This window comes from Triturus cristatus, chromosome 8, assembly GCF_964204655.1.
Source record: "Triturus cristatus chromosome 8, aTriCri1.1, whole genome shotgun sequence".
NCBI classification, from domain to species: Eukaryota; Metazoa; Chordata; class Amphibia; order Caudata; family Salamandridae; genus Triturus; species Triturus cristatus.
In genome coordinates this window covers 981,548,309-981,573,461 of record NC_140591.1, presented here as the reverse complement: position 1 = coordinate 981,573,461, position 25,153 = coordinate 981,548,309, and the positions used below count along the sequence as shown (strand labels likewise).

The window sequence follows — 25,153 nt, the reverse complement described above, 5'->3', positions numbered from 1 at the left end:
CAAATTCTCTCAATATGGGGTTAAGATTGACAGTAGGGTCCCTGATGTAAAGCGTGATGTCGTCAGCGTATAGGGATATCAGAACCTGTCTCTGGAAGCAGCGCAGAGCCTTGTCTCGGTGGTGCTGCCGGAGTCGGGCCGCCAAGGGTTCAATGGCCAGAGCAAATAGAAGGGGGGAGAGGGGGCACCCCTGCCGAGTGCCCCTTGATATCTCAAAAACCTCCGATATACGACCATTAACACCCACCCTGGCCATGGGTTTGTGATAAAGTATTTCAATCCATCGCGAGAATCCTATGGGAAAGCCCATATTACGTAGTATACATAGGAGGTAGTCCCATTCCAGGGAGTCAAATGCTTTGGTGGCGTCTAGGAAGACTGCCACCATTGGTAAGTCCGGGTCGACATTGTGCAGTATAGAAAATAAGGTGCGCAAGTTATGGGAGGTAGCACTGCCGGGAATAAATCCCGCTTGATCGGATAGCACTAGCCCCTCCATCAGTAGCTTCAAGCGATTGGCTAGTACCTTAGTCAAGAGCTTAGCATCACAATTGATCAAGGAGAGGGGCCGATATGAATCGCATCTCGTCGGGGACTTTCCGGGTTTGAGCAATGAGGTGATTAAGGCCTCCTGCATCGAAGGTGGGAGAACACCAGATTCATGGGCCTCGTGGAAGACCTCCTTTAGCACTGGCGCTAGAATGTCCACATAGGCCTTGTAAAAGTCTATAGGAAGCCCATCCAACCCTGGCGCTTTTCCAGATGCCATCTGCCCTATGGCTTCTCTAATTTCATCCAGTTCAAAGGGCGCTGCCAGAAACTCCCGCTGATTGTCCGGCAGCCAGCCCAGGGTAAGCTCACTCATGTAGTCATCCATCTCCAAAGTCCCCACTCTGGTGGTGGTATATAATGACGCATAGTGTGTGGTGAAAGCGGCTAGGATCGACTGAGTGTCGCGCAGGATTACTCCTCCTTCTCCCTCCAACTCAGTGATGAAGTTAGAGTGGCGTGGGGGTCTAATAACCCCTGCCAGGGACCTGCCGGGGAGCTCACCCTCTCCATACGCCCTAGCTTTGAAATATTTACTGCGGAAGTTAGCCTCCCTATCGGCTGTGGATTTGTAGTCAGTCAGCGCCTCCCTATACTGAAACTGTGCAACGGTATTAGTGGCGAAGTCCGGACGTTTCTCTAAATTATGAAGTGTGACCTCCAATTTCTGTAGTGTGCCGCGCCTTGCCCTCAGCACCCCCGAGCCCTTGGAAATGCAAACGCCCCGAATCGTTACCTTCAACGCCTCCCAGTTGCCATGCACTCCACCGATCCCCTATTGTGTAAAAGGAATTCCTCAATGTCGTGCCCCAGCTCTGAACGAAAAAGTTCATCAAGTAAAATGTTGGGCTGTAGTCTCCATGCAGGCGGTCTCCCCACCACGTCCAGGAACCGGAACTTTGCCAGTACTGGGGAGTGATCTGAAAACGTGCGGCCGATATGTTGTGCCCCTGACAGTGCCGGGGCCAGGCCCCGAGAGATTAAGATGTAGTCCAGCCTAGCCCATGATGCGTGCGCTGTATTCCAGTGTGTGCCCTCAGTCAACAACGGGTGCAGGTGCCGCCAGGTGTCCACGACATCCTGATTGTCGCATATGTCCCTCAAATATTTGTACGTGTTGGTGTAGTGGTGTGCAGATGGGTTCGATCTGTCCATAACTGGATTGAGAACTGCATTAAAGTCCCCTCCCCATATCATGTGTGTGGATCCTATATCTTTTATCTTGTTCCAGAGAGCGATAAAACTGCTAGGGTCATCATAATTAGGCCCATAAGAGGAGGCCAAGGGGATGGTCTCATTGCCAATCCTGCCCCACATTAAACAGTATCGCCCTTCCCGGTCAATCGCCTCACCCAGGGGAGTGTAGGGGATATGTCATGTTATCAGTATAGCGGTACCCCTAGCGTAAGAGGAATAGGGCGCAAAGACCGATTGCGCTGCCCATCTTGAAGCGAAGCTAGTACGGCGCAATGGGTCCATGTGGGTCTCCTGTAAAAACACTATGTGTGCACCCAGCCTGTCCAACGCCTGCACTATCTGTTGACGCTTCCTGGGGTCGCCCAATCCCCTCATGTTCCAGGAGATAGTAGTGATCATTCCCCCCGAGCCAATATTAGTGTGACTGACGGGGCTCATTTGCACACCCTGATTGCGTCTGGTCAGAAAAAGCATCGTCAACCATCCGGCCTGTTACCTCTGTCTGGATCATGGCCGATAACATTTTGAGACTATGCTCTGTATCAGGCTCCCTTACATCTTACATAAATACAAAACCAAATTCCCGAGAATAACCCCCCCCCCACCCACGCCGACATCCCAATCATGCCGGGTATGTACCCCCCCCTCTCAAACCAAAAAACCAAACACATCATAACTCTGGCGGGGCACTCCCGTACTGGGGGACACACGGGGTCCAGACCTGCCTACTATCTCCCCCTGATCTCACACCCGCCACCCATCAGTCATCACAACTAACGGTAAGAACGGGATTGGGGGAGAAAGCGCCAGGGCGACAAGTTGCCAGGGCAAGGTGAAAACCCTGAGAATATTGAAGCGCTCCGGCTCCGCAATGAGCGTCCAGTACCAGTGTGTATAGCGAACTTAGCCTAACAGATCAGGAAATGCCTATAAATGGATCAGGTCATGGTACCAAACATGTAGTATAGTCAAACAGAGAGCGCCGCCCTCGATCAGTCCAGTGCCGAGGTAGGCGAGCGGGACCGCTCCCGCCCCCGGGGGGTTCTAGGATGGTCAGGGGGTCGCTTATTATCTTTCAAAAAGTGTTCCACATGCGCTGGGTCTTGAAACAAATGTTGTTTGCCCTGATGAGTCACACGCAACTTGGCCGGGTAGACCATGGAGTATTGAATACCACTCTGAAGGAGCTTCTTCTTGACTGCCACAAACTTGCGTTGCGCATTCTGTACCGATTGCGTGAAGTCCGGATAAAAGGAGAGCGTGACATTCTCGAACTGAACAGGTTGTTTTTCACGGGCAAGTCGCGGTAAGGTGTCTCGGTCTCTGTAGTTTAGAAATGTTAATGTTAATGTTAATGTTAATTTAATTTATATAGCGCGGCTGCTACCCGAAGGTGTCCTGGCGCTTGTCAATACAGAATCCGTGAGGGAACAACAATGGAGCGCTAGAGAGTAAAAAGCCAGGTTTTGAGGGCCTTCCGGAACATAAGATGATTATCAATCGATCTTAAACGAAGGGGTAAATCATTCCACAGTTTGGGGGCCGCAAAGGTGAAGCGCTTGCCGCCCCAAGTAGCCTTACGAATGAAAGGGACCATAGCCAATTTGGCTTCAGAAGAGCGTAGAGATCTAGCAGGGGAATACCAAGTGATGTTTTGTTGAAGGTGTTGTGGGCCCAGTTTATATAGAGCTCTGTGGACTATGCACAGAGATTTGAATTGAATTCTGCGCCTGACCGGGAGCCAATGAAGATCTTTGATTTTATCCTTAATGGGCGCAAATTTGGGAGTCTGGGTCAGGAGTCTTGCTGCTGTATTCTGGACCCGCTGTAACTTCCCTAACAGGCCTTCTTGTAAGTTTAGATAAATGCTGTTACAATAATCCAATTTAGGCATAACAAGAGATGTAATGACCATCTGTTGGCAGGATTTGGGGAGGTAGGGAAGCAATTTCCTGCAAGTCCTAAGCAGATGGGAGGTGGAAGAAACAATGGTATTGATTTGGTCCTTAAAAGACAATTTATCATCGAGATAAATGCCTAAATTTTTTACTTTGGATGTAGGTTCTGGTAGTAAGCCCATGTTATCTGGCCACCAAGATGGATTCCAGAAAACCGGGTTGTTGCCAAAGACAACAACCTCAGTCTTATCAGTGTTCAACTTAAGACTGTTATCAGCCATCCAGGAGCCTACCGCCGCGATGCACTCCTTGAAGCGAAGGGGGCAGAAGCAACATTGTGGGGTGAGAGGGAAACCACGATCTGTGTATCGTCTGCATATGACGTAAGGGAGAAACCAAATGACTTGATCAGTGGGGCAAGTGAGGTCACATAAACGTTAAACAACGTGGGGCTGATGGAGGAGCCCTGTGGCACCCCACAAGGAAGCCTAAATGGCTTAGACGTAAATTTTCCCAGGGCAACTGAGCTTACTCTCCCCGCTAAAAAGGATGAGAGCAACTCCAATGCTGAGCCTCCGACACCGATCTCATGCAGTCTAGCAATAAGAGTGTCATGATTCACGGTGTCGAAGGCTGCAGAGAGGTCAAGCATGATAAGTGCTGCGTGACCACCCTGGTCTAAGGAGGCTTTAATTTCTTCAGTTGATTTTAGCAGGGCCGTTTCTGTACTGTGAGCACTTCGAAAGCCATATTGAGTGGGGTCAAGGAGATTGTTCGTGCCCAAGAAGGTGCTCAATTGGCTGTTAATGGCCTTCTCCAGTATTTTTGCCGGTAGGGGAAGACGGGAAATTGGCCTAAAATTGTTGGAATTGCCTGGGTCAAGCGAGGGTTTCTTTAGAAGGGGAACTATGGATGCTATTTTCCATATTGATGGAAAGATACCAGTTTGTAAGCAGTTATTGAAAATAGCCGTGAGGGCAACGGCAGTTGGCTGAAGAGCCAATTTAACAAAGGCAACAGGACTGGGGTCCAGAGGGGAGCCAGACTTGGCATTAATGATAAGTTTCATAATTTCTGTGGTGGTCATGGGGGCAAAGGACATAAGTGTAGGGCTGTTTGATTCAGCAGCTGCTGAAAAAGTAGAGCTAAGGGAGACTGGTACAGATATATCATTAATGAGGGGGGGAAAGGAATTGAAGATGTGGCTAACTTTATTAAAGAAAAACTCGGCTATGTCCTCACAGAGTTCTTGGCTTGCCACAACCGGGGAAGGAGGGGGCGTTGAAAGAGAAGATACTGATGTTTGCGGATGACACTCTTATTGTGTCAAAAACACCAAATGGTTTGCAAAAAGCTTTGTCCGTTTTTGATGATTTTTGTTTAGCCCATGGATTAGAAGTAAATGTATCGAAAACCAAACTTATGGTTTTTAACCCACCTCCTAGTTACAGAGTAAGGAAGTTCTTCATGAATGCCCAGCCACTAGAGGAGGTTAACAGCTTTATATATCTTGGTATGCACATATCCAATGATAATAAGTGGAATAAGCATGTCATGATGTCCTCCTTGAAGTTACAGCAGACTACTGGGGTTTTACTCAAGGAGTTTAAAACCTCCTTTACTAAGCCAATTAAACCTGTCCTTCAAGTCTATGAGGCAAAGGCTTTAAGCTCTGTCTTGTATGGGGCAGAACTATGGGGTTTCGACTCCTTGAGATCCCTAACGGTAGTCGAAAATAAATTCCTACGCAGTATTACAGGTCTACCGCAGAGTACACCATTGGTCCCCTTAAGATATGATTTAGGTAAGAGAGCTATCCTGGAATTAGCTAACCTCCGTCCTGTTTTATACTGGCGGAGGTTGTGGTCTACCCCGGAGCTCTCCTCCTACGCCAGGGGACTCTTGGATGTTATCAAGTCTGACACTTCTCACAAGATTGGCTGGCTTAGGAAGATACGTGCTGCCTTGGTTGACCTGGGCTTGGTGGGGCTGTGGAGTGATCCACTGACAATGACATTCCCTTCTAAGAGCTCCTTGAAAATGCTGTATTGGGAACATATTGATTTTAAGATCTGGAGCCAAGTCAATAGCTCCTGGATGACTAATTGGTTCTTAGTGACAAAAATTACTCCAGCCCTAGAAATTTACTGGGACCTGATTACCAAACCTAGTGACAGGAAATTATATTTTCAGCTACGAATAGGTTCCTTGCCACTCAGGTCACTGACTAGTAGCTGGTCAAATGCTGGTAATGATGCATGCCCTGTATGTGGCACACAGCCTGAATCGATTGGTCATTTCTTGTTTGTATGCCACGCTTATATTGTCCCAAGACGCATTTGGCTGTCTCCATTGTGTAGGGCTCTGGGCACTAGGAGTAGTATTGTGGCCTTGAGGATTTTACGTACTAATACCCTACCAATTATTTCCATTGGTCTTGCCAAATATCTGGGCTGGGCATGGTATCTAAGGAACAAATTGTTACGCCCTCTCTGTCATTCTTAATTGAGCTTTGTGTAATAGAGTTATGGAATACTTTTACTGTTTTAACTCCCCTTATTTTATATGATATTCTATCATCTAGTCGTCTGCCTTACTGTTTAATCCTTTTTTAATACCCATTTTAATATTTATTATATGATGTCTTTTATGATCCTGTTACATTTATTTTTGTGTTTTTAATGAATTGTAACTTTGTGATACTTGTGTCTTTTATGAATTTGAACTTTCGAATAAAGACTATGATGATGATGAGAAGATACAATCTGAAACAGTTCTTTAGATGAATTTTTAGATTTAGTGATCCTATCCGCAAAGTATTGTTGTTTAGAAGTGTGGAGTAGAAGTTTGTATTGAGAAATGGAGGCTCTATAGCTGCATTTGTCCTCCATGATGTAATGCCGAAGCCATTGGCGCTCCAATTTCTTATACTCAAGCTTCTTGTTTTTGAGAACAGCATTGTACCAGGGCGCCGTGGGAGAGCTTCTAGTACAACGGATTTTGGTAAGAGGTGTGAGTTTGTCTCCTGCTTGCTTGATCCAGCCGTGGTAAGACGCCACAGCTGTATTGGGATCTGGTGAAAGGGAGGGGAAGGTAGCAATAAGGGTAGATATAGCATCGTACTCATGGATTTTATTCCATTTCCTAACAAAAGCGGTATGACGAGTGGGATTTGGATTTGTGGAATTGGGACAGGCAAGCTGGAAGAGTACAACCTGATGATCTGACCAGGTAAGTGGGAGACAACTGGAAAAGGTCAGATTAGAATTATTAGTAAAAATGCCATCCAGAGTGTGGCCTGCCTTGTGTGTAGGACCCTGCACTACCTGGGAGAGTTCGGCGCAGTCCATGAGGCTAAGAAGTTGGGCCGTATCCGGATCTGAGATGGCTTCCAGATGGAAATTGAAGTCACCAAGAATGGTGGTATTGGCATTATTAATATCGTGTTCCAGTGCCTTCCCTAAATAGAGAAGGAATTTAGACTTGGGGCCTGGAGGTCTATATAAAAGCGAGCCTTTAAACACGTGTTTATGTGAAAACTGAATTTGAAAGTCCAGAGCTTCGCATTCCGGGGATGAGGTGTCAGTCGTAGTGACCTTCAAGTGGGAGCGATAAATAATTGCTAAGCCTCCACCCCTTCTGAGTGGGCGATTAAGCGTTAGATGATTATAGCCTGGGGGCGAGGCGGCAATAAGGTCAGGCCCGGAAGCGCTATCAGTCCAGGATTCGGTCAGAAAAGCAATGTCAGTGTCACTCTGGTCGATAAGCAGGGCACATTCGGTGCTGTGCTTAACTAACGATCTGGTGTTAAGCAGGAGACACTTCAGCGGTGATGTAGTAGTCACTTCTGTGGTGGGAAGAGCATGAGGAGGAGAGACCAGTAGTTTATAAGGGATGAGCAGGGGAAGGGAAATGTGACAATCTTGACAACGCAGGTGTGCTTGGCAAGCAGTGTGATGTGGCATGATGCGACGACATGCTGGGGTGTGCCCTAAATTATTGAGCTTTCTCAGCATATCACTAGAGTAACAGATACGGGGCCGACTGCCCGGACTGTGAAACAGAGAGGGGTCATAAGTGCTAGGTGCGGCCAAGGCGCGGACGGGCGCAGACGGGCTTACCTTTGGCGCGCCTTCGGCGTGCAAGCGGCGCGCCCGCTGCGCGCGGCCGGCACATGACTGGTTTATATAGTGTCAGGCTGTCACACCGCCTGGAGCACTAACCCTGACCTTTGCCCTCCCTGGTGGTCACGTGATCCGGGACCCCGGGGGCACGAAGGCGTTCCCTGACTGTCCCTGCTCTGCTGCTGGGACTTGCTGTGAGTCCGTGAGCCTGCTAGAAAGGCGGTGCAGTCGGCGCAATATAAGTAAGTGAGCGCGTGCACAGGAGTTAAAAACAAGAGCAAATACAAATTTAAAAGTAAGAATTACAAGTGCCTAGCTCCCGGCTTCCGCCTCAGGAGACCGTATATCGGATGATGATAGGCCTGGGGGGTGCCCCGGGAACAGGCCGGGGACCAAGAGAGCGGTGCGCCCGCTCCACCACTAGCTGTTGAGAGAAAGCCCCCAGGCCAAACAGATCAGCCAGCAACTTTTCAATGAAGGTCTCCATTCTGCCCACATTGGTGGACTCTGCCAGGCCAATAAGGCGCACATTGTTTCGACGCGACCGCGCTTCTAAATCTTCATTCTTATCTGCGATCACTTTTAAAAGTTTTTCCATCTGTGTAACCTTGGTAGTAGTTGCCGACATCCCATCTTCAAGATCCGAAACCCTCTGCTCCGCCTCCTTCACCCGGACCACCTGTTGATCTAATCGATGCACCACAGAGTCCAGGCGTTTGGACATGTTGTCAAGTTTAGAGTCAATGGAGGTGAGACTCGTTTTCATACTGAGCAAAAGTGCCTGCCAGTCTTTTTCAGTGCTGTCTCCCCCATCAGATTCGCCCTCCTCCGCCGGCGGGGCTTGAGGTTTTTTCTTTTGGGATTCAAAGGGGAGTTTGGACTGTCTAGTATCCGTCTTCCCCATGTTGGCGAGGGAAGGGAGGGGGGGCGCCCCAGCACCCAGGGGCAGACCTGGCGCCCCTCCGCCACCAGCAGGGCTAGCAATTCCACCGACAACGGGGAGCAGCACGTGGCACAACCAGAGCTCCAGCCGAACCCTAAAGAGGTCGGGGCTCTACACGAGAAAAGACCAGGGGGGGACCTCCACCGCCAACGTCTCCAAGTTGCCAGGCCTCTCACCCCCGGTGGTCAAAGGGGGGGAGATCCGCCGATCAGGCCCGCCAAGGATGACTCCAAATCAGTACCAATGTGGAGGGGGCTGAGCCCCGACGGACGCTGCCAGGCCAATGTTGCTGCCGGCACCACCGCTTCCGCCCCTCGTGTGGTGTGTCAGTTGGACGGTAGCACGGGAGTCCCGCCGTCTTCCCCCAAGATTTACGAGTCCAGGGTGCGAGTGGCCCCCCACAGCCTCCTCCACCTCTCCTCACCAAGTTGTCCGCTCACTGCAGGTCGCCTACGAAGCTCCGTGGGTCACAGCCGCCTCCCCGCTGCTTCCGCCTCCGCCGCACGGGCCGTGCGGCCTGACGGCCCTGGCGAAGCCCCGACCTCGCGTGCTCGCGCACGCCACTCAGCACGATCGGGATCGTCTGAATCCGCGTCCGCAGGCAGATGGAGACGCCTCGTTCTCAGGATCGATAGGGTAGCTCAGCCCCAAACCTTCAGCGAGTGTGCCAGCCAGCTCCCTGCGCCAGTAGTGCCTCTCAAATGTTTGTTTTCACACCTGCTGATGTGCTGAAGGATGGATTAGTCGCCCGGCCGGCGAGAGCCTCACGAAAGTGCGGCCATGTCGGTCTGGCGCCCTCTAGCGCCCCCATCTAATCCCTATCCTTCCCTGAAATCTCTGCTATCCCAAAACCCTCTGCCTTCTTGCTCTCATGACATTGCTTTCCGAAGGGGCTGTGGGTATGGGTTGGTGAGGGTTGGGTCTCCCATGTTGTGACTCAGTGGCAGGTGACTACGGACTGCTATGCTCCCTTTTTTTAGAGCATGCTCTCCAGCTCATGCCTCATGCAGACGTAGTTGCCTTACTGGACAAAGAGGCCATAGAAGTGGTGCTTCTGAGAGAGAGGGAAGCACAATTTTACTCTCTACTTTTATTTCATGGTCTCCAAGAAGGACCGATTCCTGAAACCTATACTGACCACCTTCTGAACCTGTTCATCCGAAAGTGAACTTCAAGATTATGCCCCTGAGCCAAGTTTGTAGCACTTGAGCTTTGGTATTGGTTAGTGTCCCTGGACCTCCAGGACACCTGCAATTCTCTCTGTTCACATGAGCAACTTGAGGTTGAGGATGGAGTCCCAAAACTTTCAGTTTGTGGCTCTCCCGTGCAGACTGATGACAGATCTGTCTTTATAAAGGTGCTGCAGTTAATGTCAGCTTAGCTGTGGTCAGCGGTCCATGTATTCCCGTAATTATAAGGCAACCTGTGAAAACGGCGCCCCCAAAGCTGGTCCACGGACATCTCCAGCAGACGAAGATTCTTCTCCATGACATGGGCTTTACCAGGAAACACACTAAAGGTAATAGGAGGAATGCTTGCAATAACTGTAACCACTGTATGGGTTAGCATTCCCGGCTTTCGTTCTTTTGCCTACTGCCTCACCTCAGTTGGGAGAAATCCATTACAACGCAAGCATTACGTCATAATGCCTTTACAACGATGCGTTGTTACATGGCATGTCATTACAATGCAAGTCGTTACAAGGACTTGCTGCAGGGGGCAGAAGGTGTTGGATTTGTTGGATTTTCAATCCAACACCTTCCCTACTGTTGCACAGACTGGAGTTTGAATATTACATTATACTATTCCAAACTCCAGCACCCTCTACAGCAAGTCGTTGTAATGGCATGCATTGTAAACACATGCATTGTAGAGTGCTATTCCCTCAGTTACGATGCATTCATATGCAATCAATCTTGCCCTGCCCCAATAGGAACACTCCATCCCAAACTGCCAGCCCAGGTCCTCCCAGAACAACAACTCAAGTAACTCAAGACCAGTTTCACCATGATTGGGGCTCTTCATTGGGGTGCAGCTTGGTTCCAGTGACATAGTGAGCCCGGGGCCCACATCTGGGCATACCAATTACCACTTCAGGTGTTACATCAAACACACAAAAGTTGATGAAATCAATGCTTGCAATAAGTATAACCACTGGCAATCGCTTGGGGTAACATTCGAACCCATCATTCTTTTGCCCAACTTGCCAAATTAGAATGGACCCGGCTGTATACAAGTCAGTTAAATCTGCTTCAATAGGAATAGTCCCGCTCAAACCTGACCTTTATTTTGGTAGTATTCAACACATCCGTTATAAAGGCCTTTCCTCCTCTTCAGAAGTTTACAGATATTTGATTCAGATTTGTCTGACCCACGCTTGGAACCCTATCCTGAAGGACATCTGCCTGCAGGGACTCATGTTCACATACATCCTATTTGTGCCTCACACCAAGTAGCAAATGAGAGCCCTCCAGTGGTGTCTGAGGAAGTAGTGCCTTTAACACCAAGTAAGTGTCTTGGCACAGGTGCAGATCTTCAGTTGGTGCATCAGGATCTGCACTGGTGGATGGACCCCACTAAACGTCTGAGGGTCAGCAAGTCAGCTCTCTGCAGGTTACAGATTCCTCCTCGCTGTCCATTGAATACCCAGAGGCGTTACAGAGGCGCAAGTAGATAATACTAATGCTCTCTTTTGTGGTGGTGTGGGCGAGCAACTGGGCTTATCAGAAGGCAGTGCTACGCATTTATTGTACATGCGCAGGCAATAAATGAGACACTCACTCAATGAGTAAATCTGAAACCAATGGTTTGTAAAAATAAGACTCTTGGTATATTTATTTTATAGAACCAAAGATACTTTGATGCATGTAAATACGTTTTGCAATATCAATGCTTTTCACTGTAAAAATTAGACACATTGCATTTTTCAACCATACTATGTTATCCTGTGGGAGTAAACACAATCAGCAATAGGCAGGTTATTAATGATTTACGATATTGAGCTTCTGGATGAAGAATCAGGACCAAGTAAGGTTCAGGTAAGTGACAAAACTGCACTGCCAGCGGCACTGGGGCGGTCAGGTGCAGAGGTCAAACTCCTTATCTGGTGCCAATGTTATCCAATGGAGAAAGGGGGCAATCAAAGTGGTACTACTTACAGGTAAGAAGAGCGGTTTGGTACCTGGTCTTCAGGGGTTAAGGTAAGCACAGGGGAAACACAAGGCAGCACCAAACTTGCACCTCTAGTGGCAACGCAGAGTTGGGCTTTTAGTGTAAACCAATGAGGAATCTCGAAGTCGGAAAAAGGCTGCAGGCTCACACCAGGAGGCCGATGGAAGGAGACCTACAGCTGCCCAAGTAAGTTGGGATGGGCTGGTGCGTCAGGACATCATCGGTTGATCTCCCCAAGGCCCAAAAGCTCCGGGTGCAAGGGTGTCCTTTGGCGTCGGAAAACAGCTTACTGGAGTGAGTCGAAGTTGGGGGGTCTTCGTGCAGAGGCTGCAGGCGTAGACGTGGAGACTGGCAGGAGTCAGTCCACACTGGATTCTTGCTCAGAAACACTGACAAATCTTTGCTAGACCGGTGGGCCACTGAGATTTGGGCCGCGGGCGTCAAGTGCAGAGATAGTTGGTTTTGTGGTTTCGCAGGCAGAGCTTTGGTCTTTGAAGTTTGGGTTTCTTTTTTCCGCTATCCACGGGAGATCAGGAGTCTTTATGGAAGGAAGGCAGTCCTCCCAGGGTTTTGGAGGTCGCTGGTCAGCGGGATGAGTCATGGAAGCTTGCAAAGTTCAAAGTTCACAGACAGGCTGGCAGGGCTGGGGCCAAGTCAGTAGTGGAGCTTCTTGTCTTGCAGGGATCAGCTCTTCTCTGTCCTCTTCTTTGTAGGTCGTTGGCAATCTGAGGATTAAGGTTCAGGGGTGCCGCTAAATACAAATTTTACGGGCATTACAGGAGTCAGAAGTTAGTAGCTACTTACCTTTAGGGTACCTACACCCTTTGTGTGTCCATTCCATTGGCTAGAGTCCTCCAAAGCAATATGGAGGATTATGAAAGGAGTGGATTACTTCAGCTCAAGGCACCTTAGGGGTGGCCCTGGCTGAGAGGGGACACACCTCTCTTGCTTACTAATTTTCTCGCCAACCTTGCCTCCAAAATGGGACTTGGCCAGGGGGGTGGGCATCTCCACTAGCTGGAGATGCCCTGGTCAGCATAACAAAAGACGGGATGCCTTTGAGGGTCACCGCCTTTCAATGCTGTTCCTGTTTGGGGGTAGGTGTGAAGCACCTCCACTCAGAGCAGGCTTTGTTTCCGACCCACCAGAGCAAAAGACTTCCACCTCATGGGGTCAGAAACATGTCTAGAGGTAGCAGGTTGGTTGGGACCAGTAATGCACACTCTAGTAAGTTGATAGGATTTCAGGGGGCACCAACATGGGATCAGTGTAGGTTTATTAAGCTGAGATGTTTGGTACCAAGCATCTTGGAATTCAGTTAAGCCATCATGGAGCTGTGGAAATCGTGGTCACAATGTCCCAACCCATGTACTCGGTGTGACTATATTGTGCACTTACAATGTCTAAGAATAGACTTAGACACTATAGGGGCATATCTGCTCATGCAGTTATGCCCTTACATGAGGCGTAGTGCGCCCTGCCTTAGGGCTGTAAGGCATGCTGTAGGGGTAACTTACCTATGCCTCTTTCAGTGCTGGTAGGCCTGGCACATAGGGATTTGTGCCAGGTCAACTCTTCACTTTTATCTGTACCAAGACACGCAGGCTGCTGTGGCAGTATGTCTGTGTTTGATGAGGGGTCTCTTAGGGCGGCATAATACATGCTGCAGCTCTTAGAGGCCCTCTATGGCCACAAGGCCCTTGAAACCACTGATACCTTTTACAAGGGACTCATATGTGAGCAAGAGGTGTGCCAATTGTGGAAACAAAGGTAAAGTTTTCGGAAAGAACACAGACACTATGAACCTGGTTAGGAGGAACCCAGTGCACACTCAGTCAAAGATGCATCAGAGTTAGGCAAATATTGTCAGGGGTAACCATGGCAAAAAGTTTACTTTTCTACAATGGCGGCCTTCCACCTGCCCCTCCGAGGGGGGCAATGATCTTATTCTGTCTGATATCACCACTACTGTCAATTATACAAGCAATCAGGCAGTATGGGTTCTTGGACATGATATTAGAAGCCAATTTGCATGTGCAGATTGTTCCTTATAGCGGCCCACCTTTCATTTTGTAAAAGTTTGCCTAACTTGTTCCTTTCCACTCAGTTTTTTTGTTTTACAGAATTGAACCCTGTTATGACTTTCCCAGCGGTGTCTCCATTCAAGCGGATGCCCAGTTGCCCAATTCTACTTACTTTAAAAACTGTTCTCTTGGTATCTTGCAATTTATGGCCTGCTTCAATAATGCATTCTCAGAATGCAATTAGGTGAGCTCTTGAGCTTGTTGCTGAAAGGCAGCTGCAATATCCGCATTTGGGTCCATTGTGATTGTGATCCAAAGAACCCAGAGGAGTCGCAACCTGTAAAGAGCTGCACAAGAAAGACTCTTTCAGGCCATGTTTCTGGCTTGCCCAAGATATTAGTGACTCCTTTCAGTAGCCACTGTCCCTTCACTTATTGGATTGACATGTGTAGAGCAGGTGACTACTAGAAAAAAATCACAGCCCCTAGAAGAAAAAGCATTATGGCATAAAAAACATCCCAGGTGTAGTTAAGTAAACTCATTAACAGAAGCGGGGTCCAAGGAATAAGGAGAGAGAGGTATCAGATCAGGAAGAGCAATGGGAAGAAAACTGCCAGAGTTTACAGAAGTGTGGAACTGTCAAAGAACTTGAATGTATTGCGAAGCAGTGTATCTCACAAAATAGCTCCTTTTGTATGATGCAGGCAGGAACAGTAGTTGCGCCATGTTGTAATGGTCTGCTCCATAGGAGACCTTGAGACCAATCATCTTGACAAGGGACTTGAAGTGACCTCACTAGATCTCATGAAGTGATTCCACGAACTTCTTACACCCTTTTGTTAGAAGGAACTGCTACACCCATAGCACTTAGCCAAAAACTGAGCCAACTCGACCAGTCCAACCTGAGGTGAGTGACACATGCCTCAAGGAAATAGCAGCTTCCACCTGCCGCTGCCTGCAGAGTGTGTTGCCTCTCTACCTCATTAGGTGAAGAGGAATTGCAAGCTGGCGACATCACATGCAACGGCGGAGTCGCAACTGGAGCCTTGTCACACTAACTTGTGGTAATGTAGAGTCTTTGCTGAGGGGAAAACATTTCCTAAAACAGTCTGAATGCAGAAGAGGATTATTAATAAGGTGAGGAATCTGTGGTAAGAATATTTCTCCAGTATTGGGGTATCTTTCATAGATTCACATGACTGATTCATTCCCCGTCGTCTAAGTGGGAGTGCCATAGTACCATAGCAAAGTAGTATTTATCAGTATAATAGGCTGTAGAGGTAATGTAAGGTTCAGCTTAATAGCCTACCTATGTCCTTTTTAAGAAAGGACCAAAGTTGAACAATGACAAATCAGGCGACAGCACCCTTAGAACACTCCATCAAAGCTTAATTCCCTCAGATTTTCACTACACGCTGTGTGTGAGGGAGTCTCCCTGAGCTCTTCTCAGTTCTTCAGCTTTGGTGATTTGCAGATTAATTTATGTCTGTTCCAGTGTGTCAGAACTCGCCAAGAAATACTCTGTAGACCATGTGCCACTTGTGGTAAGAAAAGATTTCATTCAGAAGATCCTCATAAAGAATGTATTTATTGCCTTTATCCATCCCACAAGGTGAGAGATACAAAATATACAAACATTTTTCTACCAAAACACTCTAAGAATGTGAGGGAAGACTTTTACTATGGTTGCAGAAACTGAAATCTAAAATTGCCACCGTTTCTGAGGAGGAAAGTAATGAATGTTCTACTTCTTCAATGACTTCCAAGAAGAGGGAAGGTCTCACCATGAGGCCCCTCACAGAAGCAAGAAAGCCTTTACAAAGACCCACCATGAATCTGACAAGTCTCCTCTTGTGAGATAAAAAGAAAAAGGTCTTCTTCAGACCCTAAATCTGAGCCTTCTACTCCATCTACAGCCCTGTCATTGAAACCTAGATCCTCCTATGAACCAGTTTTAAAAATTACTAAACAAACTGGAAAAATGTTGCCAACGGCATCAACACCTTGAATCCATCGTCCCAGCGTTAAACGCGGAGATTGATCACTGAAAATGAATAAATGCAATATAGGCTAATCTTTATTGAAAAAAAATATTTTCCGATCCTTCTGAAAGGTTGAAACAGAGGTGGCTCTGTGGAGCCTAAATGGGAGCACATTCCAAAGTTTAGATGCCAAAACCATAAAAGATCTACCTCCCTGTCTGGCTTTAGAACATTTTGGGACTTGCAAAACTATAAGATTGTTCGACCGAAGTGCTCGACATTGCTTGTATGAGTGAAGCCTCTTTCTCAAGTAGGCAAGGCCCTCCCCCGAAATGGCCCTAAATGCAAGAGTAAGGGCTTTGAATTGCTTTAACTTTTTGACAGGCAGCCAATGAAGTTGTTTCAGATGAGGTGATATAGACTGCCAGTACAGAATTCTTTGGATCAGTCTAGCTGCTGCATTTTGGACCATTTGAAATCTTTGAATTTTGTAGGCAGGAAGGCCCAGATAAAGACTTTGGGCCCGATTCACAGAACTAACTTAAGCCAAAATCCTTAACTTACTACTTTTGGTATTCACAGAAGACATTTAGTAGTAGTAAAGTTAGAACTTTGTCTTAAATTTGACTTAAGACAAACTTAAGACAGACTTAAGAAAGACTTAAGAAAGACTTAAGACAAACTTAAGACAGACTTAAGACAGACTTAAGTTAAGCTAAATGCCTTCTGTGAATACCAAAAGTAGTAAGTTTAGGATTTTGTCTTAAGTTAGTTCTGTGAATCGGCCCCTATTTGTATAGTCCAAACGAGAGGCTACCAATGAGTGGACCACTGTCTTATGTGTATCCTACAGAATCAAGAGGAAACTTCTTTGGTGATTTGAGTTTGCCGAACCAGATAGATAACACTTGTTTTATTCGGGTGGAAAAAGCGAGGCTTGAATCATATACTATTCCAGGTTTCTAGCTGTGAAAGCAGGGGTTGGGGTGAATTCATTTCCTCAGGCCACTAAAGACTAGGAGGAGGTGGGTGGAATTAACCAAAGCAAAGAACTCAGTTTTGTTAGAATTCAATATGAGAAAATTGGCGTCCATCCAACCGGCGACTCCCTTTACATATTCCTTGAGTTTATTGAAGGTGGAGTCCGAGTGTTGCTGAAATGACAATAATAGTTGGGTGTGGTCCGCATAAGACACCACCTGCGCACCCCAGGACTAAATGAGCTTGGCCAGCGGTGCCAGGTAAAGATTGAACAAATTCGGACTCGGAGCTGAGCCCTGAGGAACACTAAATAGAAGAGGCTTAGAGTGGGATGAGAGAGGATGACGAAAAACCTGCTGGGATCCATTGTCTAGAAACAATTTTAGCCAAGAAAAGTCTGTACCTTGTAAGCAAGCCCCACTAAGTCTATTCAGAAGGGCGGCATGTGAGACCATATCGAATGCTGCCAACGGGCCCACCATAATCACCATCGCAGATGTTCTTTAATATATTCAGTCACTTCCAACAAGGCAGTTTCAGTACTCATACCTTGTTGGAAGCGAGACTGTGAGGTGTACAGCTGGCCATTGGCTTCTAGAGAGTAGGAGAGTTGGCCATTAACCAATTTTTCCAGAATCTTGGCTGCTGCTGGTAGAAAGGAGATAGGCATATAATTACTCAAGATGGCCGGATCTGCCATAGGCTACGTAAGTATGGGCTGGAGAAAAGCTTGTTTCCAATGAGAAGGGAACTAGCCAAAGTCTCAGGAGGTGTTCAGTATTTTATTGAGCAACGGGTTGATAATGGAAGCAAATAATTGTAAGATCCAAGTTGTGCAGGGATCTGCTGGAGATCCTGATTTACATTTCTCAAGCTCTTTCAGCGAAACTTCGCCTGAAACTGTCGGAAAATTTGAGACTAGATGACTGTTCTACTCTCGAGTCTACCAGCACCTCTGGTGTTTTGCTTATGGGAAAGGTAGCATACATTTTCTGAATTGTATATTATAAAAAAGATGATAAATCATCAAATGTTTGCAAGAAGGGCACATTTTACTATTTACCCTCTCAGGAGTGAGAAAAGAATGGACATTTTTTGATACCTCTTATAAGGTACTTGAGGATGCCGAGATTCGAGAGGAAAAATACCCTCTCTGTGGTTTGCTGGAAGGTTTGCAGAAATTTCTCAGAGCTTCTTTGTATTGATTTTTGGCCTTTGAACAATAGGACTTTCTCCAGTGTAGCTTGAAGATTTTACACCAGCTCTTTTCTTCTTTTAACGTGGGAGAGAACCACAGGGCTTTTCATTAGCAACCTTTACCCCAAGTTCAAGGTTCTGTATAGATACACAGCCGCTGCGGTCTTCTTTATATTTTCTTGTAATTTACATATCACTGCATGGAATCTATACATATAAGGGCCCCTAAAAACTGAAACATGGAGAAGGTGTAACTGAAACAATAGTCACTCTCATGAGACAGACCTCTTAAAAAAATACATATTTATAATACAATTTCTGGCTCCCTATCATCGAAATCCCTATCAAACACCAGACTCATACAAAAAAGCAATCATGCTTATTCAAGCGAAACATGCAATCTACACATTAAAAACATTATTCAGACTCTAAAATAGTAGAGTATGTATCGCAGAGCGATCTGCAATAATATCATTCAATATACATCCTATACATATATCAACTTCATTGGCATAATTAAAGACAGATATAAAGCAAAATCAAGAAAATACGCCTATTTTCTTGACTTAACCTTGAACATTACATCACGACTTACATGAAACTGTGCATCCACTAAGATATTCTCTGATAGCCAACCTTACAATTGCTACATACTATATTATGTACGCACTAACATTACTTTACTGCAAGATATATGCTTTTAATAGCTACAGATGGAAAGCACATACATATGACAGAATTTGGTAGATGACCCATTTCCACCTATAGTGAAGGAGACACCACTGCTTAACAACAGCAAAATTGAGTCCTGTACACTTTGCCCTCAGTGTCACACACACTATTTGTTCTCTGAAAGAGGAGATCATGTTATCTATTAGTTGGCTTATTGGGATAGGCCAGTGCACTGCTGATTAGAGAGGAAAGTGTGGAGGTGGGGCAGAGGGGTTGTTGCGACAAATTCGGTCGCAAAAGATTTCATAGTGGTAGCTTGTGTGCAACACACCCCATCAGTTTCTCCATACCGACAATCTCTCATAATTAATGCAACCAATCTAGTCTAGTCTGGACATTTTCAGTACCCCAGCTGGACAGCAGGATCTGTTTGGCAGCCCCCAGAGCCAAAGTGATAGCCCACCCCCGGCAAGATCTTAAAAGGTAGGTCAATGCATTGGGCAGTCCCAGTAATATGTAGCTAGGGAATCTAGTCATTTCTGTGTCATAAGTGTTGTCAATATCTAACAGAACAGCCACCCAAAATTGCTGAATCTTCGGGCATTGGCACAGCATGTGTGTAAGTATGCCTTCTTGATTGCAGCAACGCCAGCACTAAAAGTCCCCCCTGGCTCCCAGCGGGCCACCTTGATCAGGGTGTAGTACCAATAGTGGGCTATTTTTAGAAACATTTCTTTGCCTGTGGTGCTGCATGAAGAAGCCCTAGCTTTGTGAAAAATATCCTGCTATTCCTTAGGTGAAAATTCACGCTCACATTCAGACTCCCACCTACTCTGCGCTGGGGATTTGGTGTGTTGTAGAGGTGTGAGAAGGAACGAGTATATATCCGACAACAAGCGTTTTTCCGATTGGTGGGTGATAAACCTTTTATCAAAATCTGTCAGTTGGTGACCAGCGTGTGGCGGATGTGGGGCTGCGAGACCCAGTTCCTCATGGCGATGTATTGCCAGTATGCCTCGCTAGGTATGCCATAACCAGAGCGGAGTTGGGCAAAGTCCATCACCCCATCGGCGTCAAATAGGTCTCCAATTCTTTTACAGTTAGCCTCTTGCCACTTAATATAGCTATCACCGTCCATTGCCTGTGAGAAGTCTGGATGGCCAATGAATGGAGTCAGGGGTGATGTGCGCGTAGAGAGATGTCATACTTCTTGTACCCTGTCCCACATTCCCACTGTGACCCTGGTGACTGTTGAAATATACACCCCAGCAGGCTGGTATTTTTTAGGTAGCCAGGGAACCTTCCAGATATGGATCCTGGCGACAGCACGGTCAATAATTAACCAATGTTTCTCAGGAGTGTCTATACCATTTTATCATGTAGCGTAGTTGGCCCACCTGGTAATATCTTTCTAGGTGGGGAATTCCCAAACCACCATCCTTCTGTTCAAGGTATGTCTGAGTACGGACCATACTGGGCTTTCTTCCCAACCCACATAAAGTCCCCAATGAGTTGTTGCAATTTAGCCAGAACCGATGGGCGGGGAGTTGCAATGGTAAAGTTTGCATATCATATAAGAGTTCCACCCTAGCAGTGACAAGGAGGATGGAGTAGTTCTCCCGGGATGTGCGCTCGGTCGTAGGGAAATTCTGGAGTCCCAGATATGTCACTCCATTGGTCGCCCAGGCACATCTGATCGGCCCTGGGGATAGTCAGACATATTCATGCACTTTCTGTAGGTTGATCTTAAAAGCAGACACTTGACAAAGATCTTCCATTTCACGCAAAGGGGGGGTAAGGAGGCGAATGGTTGTTTTAAGATCAGCATAGCATCATCCGCATAGAGAGATATTTTATGCTCCCTGTCTCCCATGCGGATCCCTGCGATTAAGCAGTGTTGGAGAATTCGTTCTTAAAAGGGCTCCATACAGAGTGCAAATAATAAAGGAGACAGGGGACACCCCTGTCGGGTGCCCCGCAAAATCCCAAAGAGGTGGTACGAGATACCGTTAACACGCAGCTTGGCCTCAGGTGTGGTATAATTACAGCTCACCCAATGCCCAAATCTCTCCCCCAGTCCAAATCTAGTAAGCACCAGATGCAGGTAGGGCCAATGTACCCAGTCACAAGCCTTTTCAGCAAATTTCTGACATAAACCAAGTATTTAGACTGGCAATAAACTCCACAGATTTAGCTGCCAGAGACTTTTTCCACAACATTTCCCTCTGGCTGGCGTCCTGCCTGCATCTGACATCTTTAAAGTTGGACACATAATTAAAGATTATGAACCACCTGTTCACTTTTTCAGTGCTTTTCAGATGTCATACAGACTGTGAGATAAAACATATGAAGAATGAGGATGAAAGTTTGGAGGAAAAGAAAATATTTTATAGATCTCCGTGCAGACTCCTGGGACCACCGATACAACAGAGACAGAGGGTTCAAACCCCTTGGTGGTTCTACCAGAAGCAAACCACAAGGACAGCAACAATAGTGCACTTAACAATGGCCAAGCAGAGTAAGAGGTGAGTAACAACATCAATGGATTTTCTCTTCAGGAAAATCGATGTTTCAATCAAAACAATGACTCTCCACGACCTATCCTCTGTTACCCACTATCATGGGATGGAGTGATCCAATCATCTTGCAGAGTGAAAACTAATAACTGACGGATGGGTACTACAGATCATTCAGAATTCTACACCCCTCAATTCAGATTCCCCCCTCCTGCAATCCCAACAAAACCTGTGCTAAAAAAACACAACTGTGCTTTTAATGAATGGAAGTCACATTTCTTCTCCAAATAAAATAAGAAATAGAGCCAGTTCCTACATCTCTATAAGGAAAATGTGTTTATTCCAGCTATATCTTGGTCCCAAGAAAGAATTTCAACCAATACCGGACTTGAAACAAATACATCGAAAGGCAGAAGTTCAGAAGGTTGACTTTACATCAAATATTTACAAAACGTATGAAAGGGGATTAGATGTGCCGGTGGATTTACAAGATGCCTAATTTCAGAAAATTCCTGAGACTCATTCTAGGCAAAGGTCACTATCAGTATAGAATCCTCCCCTTCAGGCTGAACGCGGCTCCAAGAGTATTTTCAAAATGCATAGCTGTAGTGGCAGTCCATCCATGCAGCCTAAGGATTTACATCTAATTCTTCCTCAGAGACTGGATAATGAAAGCTCCCGCCGTGGAACAGGTGCATCATGTCAAGATCTACAAATCACCTTTGACACATATGCAAGTTCTTGACTGTCGGGGAGCAACTCTAAACTCAGACAAGAGACAGAGAAGTGTCTACTTTGGAGGTCAGAGTGTGTCTACCATTTTGCAGAAAAGCCATCAGCTTCTTTGTAGGGGCTGCATTCGAACGTGCTGAAGATGTTAGGGAGTTCTCTGTGCAAGAGGAGTGTGTTTGCCAATTTGATGTTGCTGATGTGCGTCCTGATTTTGTTTACCTTCCAAACAAGAGAAGTGATTGATGGCATTGCATTTGTCTATTGAATGTGAGATATGTGATTCAGTGAGGGGGTTGGCGCAGTGCTTAACTGTCTTGAATAGCGATTTACTTATGTTGCTTGCCTTCCTTCATGTTGTCTTGTAGAAGGTGGCATTAGCTATGTGAAGAGGAATCTGAGTGTAGATCAGAATGTATCCATTAGGGTCAGGTTGGCAAGGGCTTTGGTCTGTATCCATTTATTTTCTTGTCTTTATGAGGTGCGTTGGCTTTCTCAGGGGACTTTTGAGTGACGGGATTGTGACAGTTTGGGTTTAGGGGATTATGTTTTGAGGGATTTTTTTTTTAGGGCTTTATGCCCAAACATCAGACCGCTTTTCTTTGTTTGTTTATAGCTGGATTCTTTTAGACTCAGGTGTTAATATTGGGCACAAAACCATCCTGGCACACATGATATTTGCATTGGACATGTTTTTGCAATCGATTTTCACTGGTGGTAAATTACGTGGGAGTAACATGTTCAAATGGATTACGCACCCAATTTGCATACATTCACATCACAGTTTTTACATTTTGAGCAAAAAGTGAGCATCCTTCATTGGCGGTGAGAGCAGAATGGGCGCTAGTGTCATAATGGGCACAAAGAAAAACTGGCACCCGTTTGCCACTTTGCACGCAGTTTAAAATGACAGTATTTAGGGTCTCAAATTGTAGAGTACATATTGCATGAATGAGTGTAAACCTGAAGGGGATCGAATGGTACCCAAATTAATAATTGTTATACATTACCTTAATTGTGGACCAAGTAATCTCCCTACATTGGTTGTTAAAAGAATCACCCGCTGAGTAGCTCAATTTTAGAACATATTTTGGAGTATATTTATTGAACTCAAAATGCTTGGTTCGTAAAGATGTTGCAAGTAGACAAGGGCCTATCAATAAAAAAAACATGTTGTAATAAAAACAGTTGAATCCCACTGGTCAACATTTTTAAATTGTGAGACATAAAATACTCGAGAAGAAGAGCAACGCTTGCGGTTTGGAATGTTTTAATCTTCTCCTTGGCTATTCGGTTTTTATCAAAGTATAATAAGATGTTTTTTTTTTCTTTGCAGGATCGTCCAGCAATGCAGCTATACCAACCAGGGGTTCGCAGTCGCACCCATACCGAATTTACAAGTAACACATCTGACTGTTGCGAGAAATCCTCGGTGGATGCCCCTAATCAGAAGCAAGAGTTCGACAACTCAGTTGGAGGCGACTTGGACGAGTGTGAAAATGCGGGTCTATAGACCAAGAATGCAAACTTGACAAAAATAAAGCTACATAAGTTGTTGTGTGGTAAACATTTGACGTCACCACAACACGACCGGCACACGAGCCATAGGAAAAGTTCTAGAACAATGTTATATGTAGTCAGGAAAAAAGACATCTGAAAAAAAGAAAGAAAGGTTTGTTTGTATTACTGCAGTCACACCTGAGAAGAGGCACATTTCTGTAGGAGCCGTGTACCGCGTCTGCAATATTTTGTTAGAACAAACATGCTCTTTACTAAAACTCTAAATTAAAAAATATTTTCTCGTAAACATGTATAATGTCACCCCGTTAAGATGTGTGGCACTTAGAGCAATAAAATTGTCTTCAATTAACTTAACTTTTTAGGTCCTTTAAATGAGTTGTGGCTTGCTATAATTAAATAATTTTCAAATTCATATGGCTATTAGTGCCATCATTATTTTGCGACTGGAGATCAGTATTTTATGACTGGAGATTATAATAAGTGTTTGTTTATTATTATTTATTCCCTCTGTTGTTTTCCTTTTTTCTTTCACACATTTTTTAGGTTCATCTAGTTGTACGTTTTTGTTTTATGAATGACTTCGCATTCGGTCGTGGGTTTACAAAAGAGTATACTTTATGCTTTAGGTTGCTTCATGTTATAGCTATTGCAACGTGTCTGCACTGTTACTATTTTTTCATAGTTACAGATTTAGAATATGTTGTTGACATTTTGTCTGAAGGCACAAAAGAAGATGGATAGATCATTGCTTCTATTTATGTTTCTGTATATGTATTTTTTTTTCCTGCACGAAACCTAGAGCATCCTCATCGTGGAAAATCTATTAATGTTTATTCATTTTTTTACACTGATTTTTTTCGAATGTAACCAGACAGCAAGTTTTTTGATCTAGACTTGAACAACATTAACTATAATAAATAGTGAATTCCTATTGAGTGTGATCTGATAAATGTTAGGTTTGTTATGTAATGTTGTGTTAAACTACGATGAATTGTGTTATAGTATATGTTAAGGAGTGGTGTATGCCACTGCTTTAGGAAGGCCATGCAATCTCAGAGCGAACACAATAACTAGGATAGCACAATGACTGCATCAAATTCATTTCTGAATGATGCTTGTTCTCACAGATTCCTTACATGATCTTTTCCCCCCAAATGGAAGGCTAGACCCAGGAAACTTTTGTCTATCTTTCAGACTGAAACTGAAATATTTTTCAATAGGAGTCTCTGAACAGGGCTACGTGTGGCTGAACGACACTGACCGCATGGACACACAACACCAGAAGTAATGTCAGTGCGGGGTTAAGGCTCCAGAAGCGTTGGAAACATAATTTCCCTTATTTCCACACACTCACAGACAAGAGATCCGGAGCCAAGATTGATTTTCATGTCTATATGTAGATGCTTTATTATTTTAACTTCAAAATTAAGGGGCATGTCTTTTACCAATTGGTCTGGCTTTAAGCCCTAGGGCTCAGTTTGTACAGTTTGCCGAATTTTTTATTTTGACTTCGCTCTCTTCATTGTTTTTACTTCAGATTTACTTTTACATTGGATCCAATGACATCAAATTATTACTTCACATTTGAAGGTGTTAAAAATACAAATTTAACCGGTAATATCTTATCGCTATACGAATGTGAGACACAG

At 45.5% G+C, this 25,153-nt stretch overlaps 1 protein-coding gene across 3 annotated transcripts in view; it reads left to right on the top strand.

Annotated features, from left to right (window-relative positions):
• Positions 1-24,434, top strand: part of UPF3A (UPF3A regulator of nonsense mediated mRNA decay) — a 508,452-nt gene extending 484,018 nt beyond the window's left edge. The window contains exon 10 of one of the 3 annotated variants that reach the window (XM_085620493.1): positions 23,320-24,434. In XM_085620493.1, the coding sequence (XP_085476619.1) occupies positions 23,320-23,387 (68 nt within the window). In that variant the 3' untranslated portion in view covers positions 23,388-24,434. The remainder of the gene's footprint in view (positions 1-23,319) is intronic. The other 2 variants (XM_085620494.1, XM_085620492.1) reach the window with 2 other exon arrangements.
• The last annotated feature ends 719 nt before the right edge of the window (positions 24,435-25,153 follow it).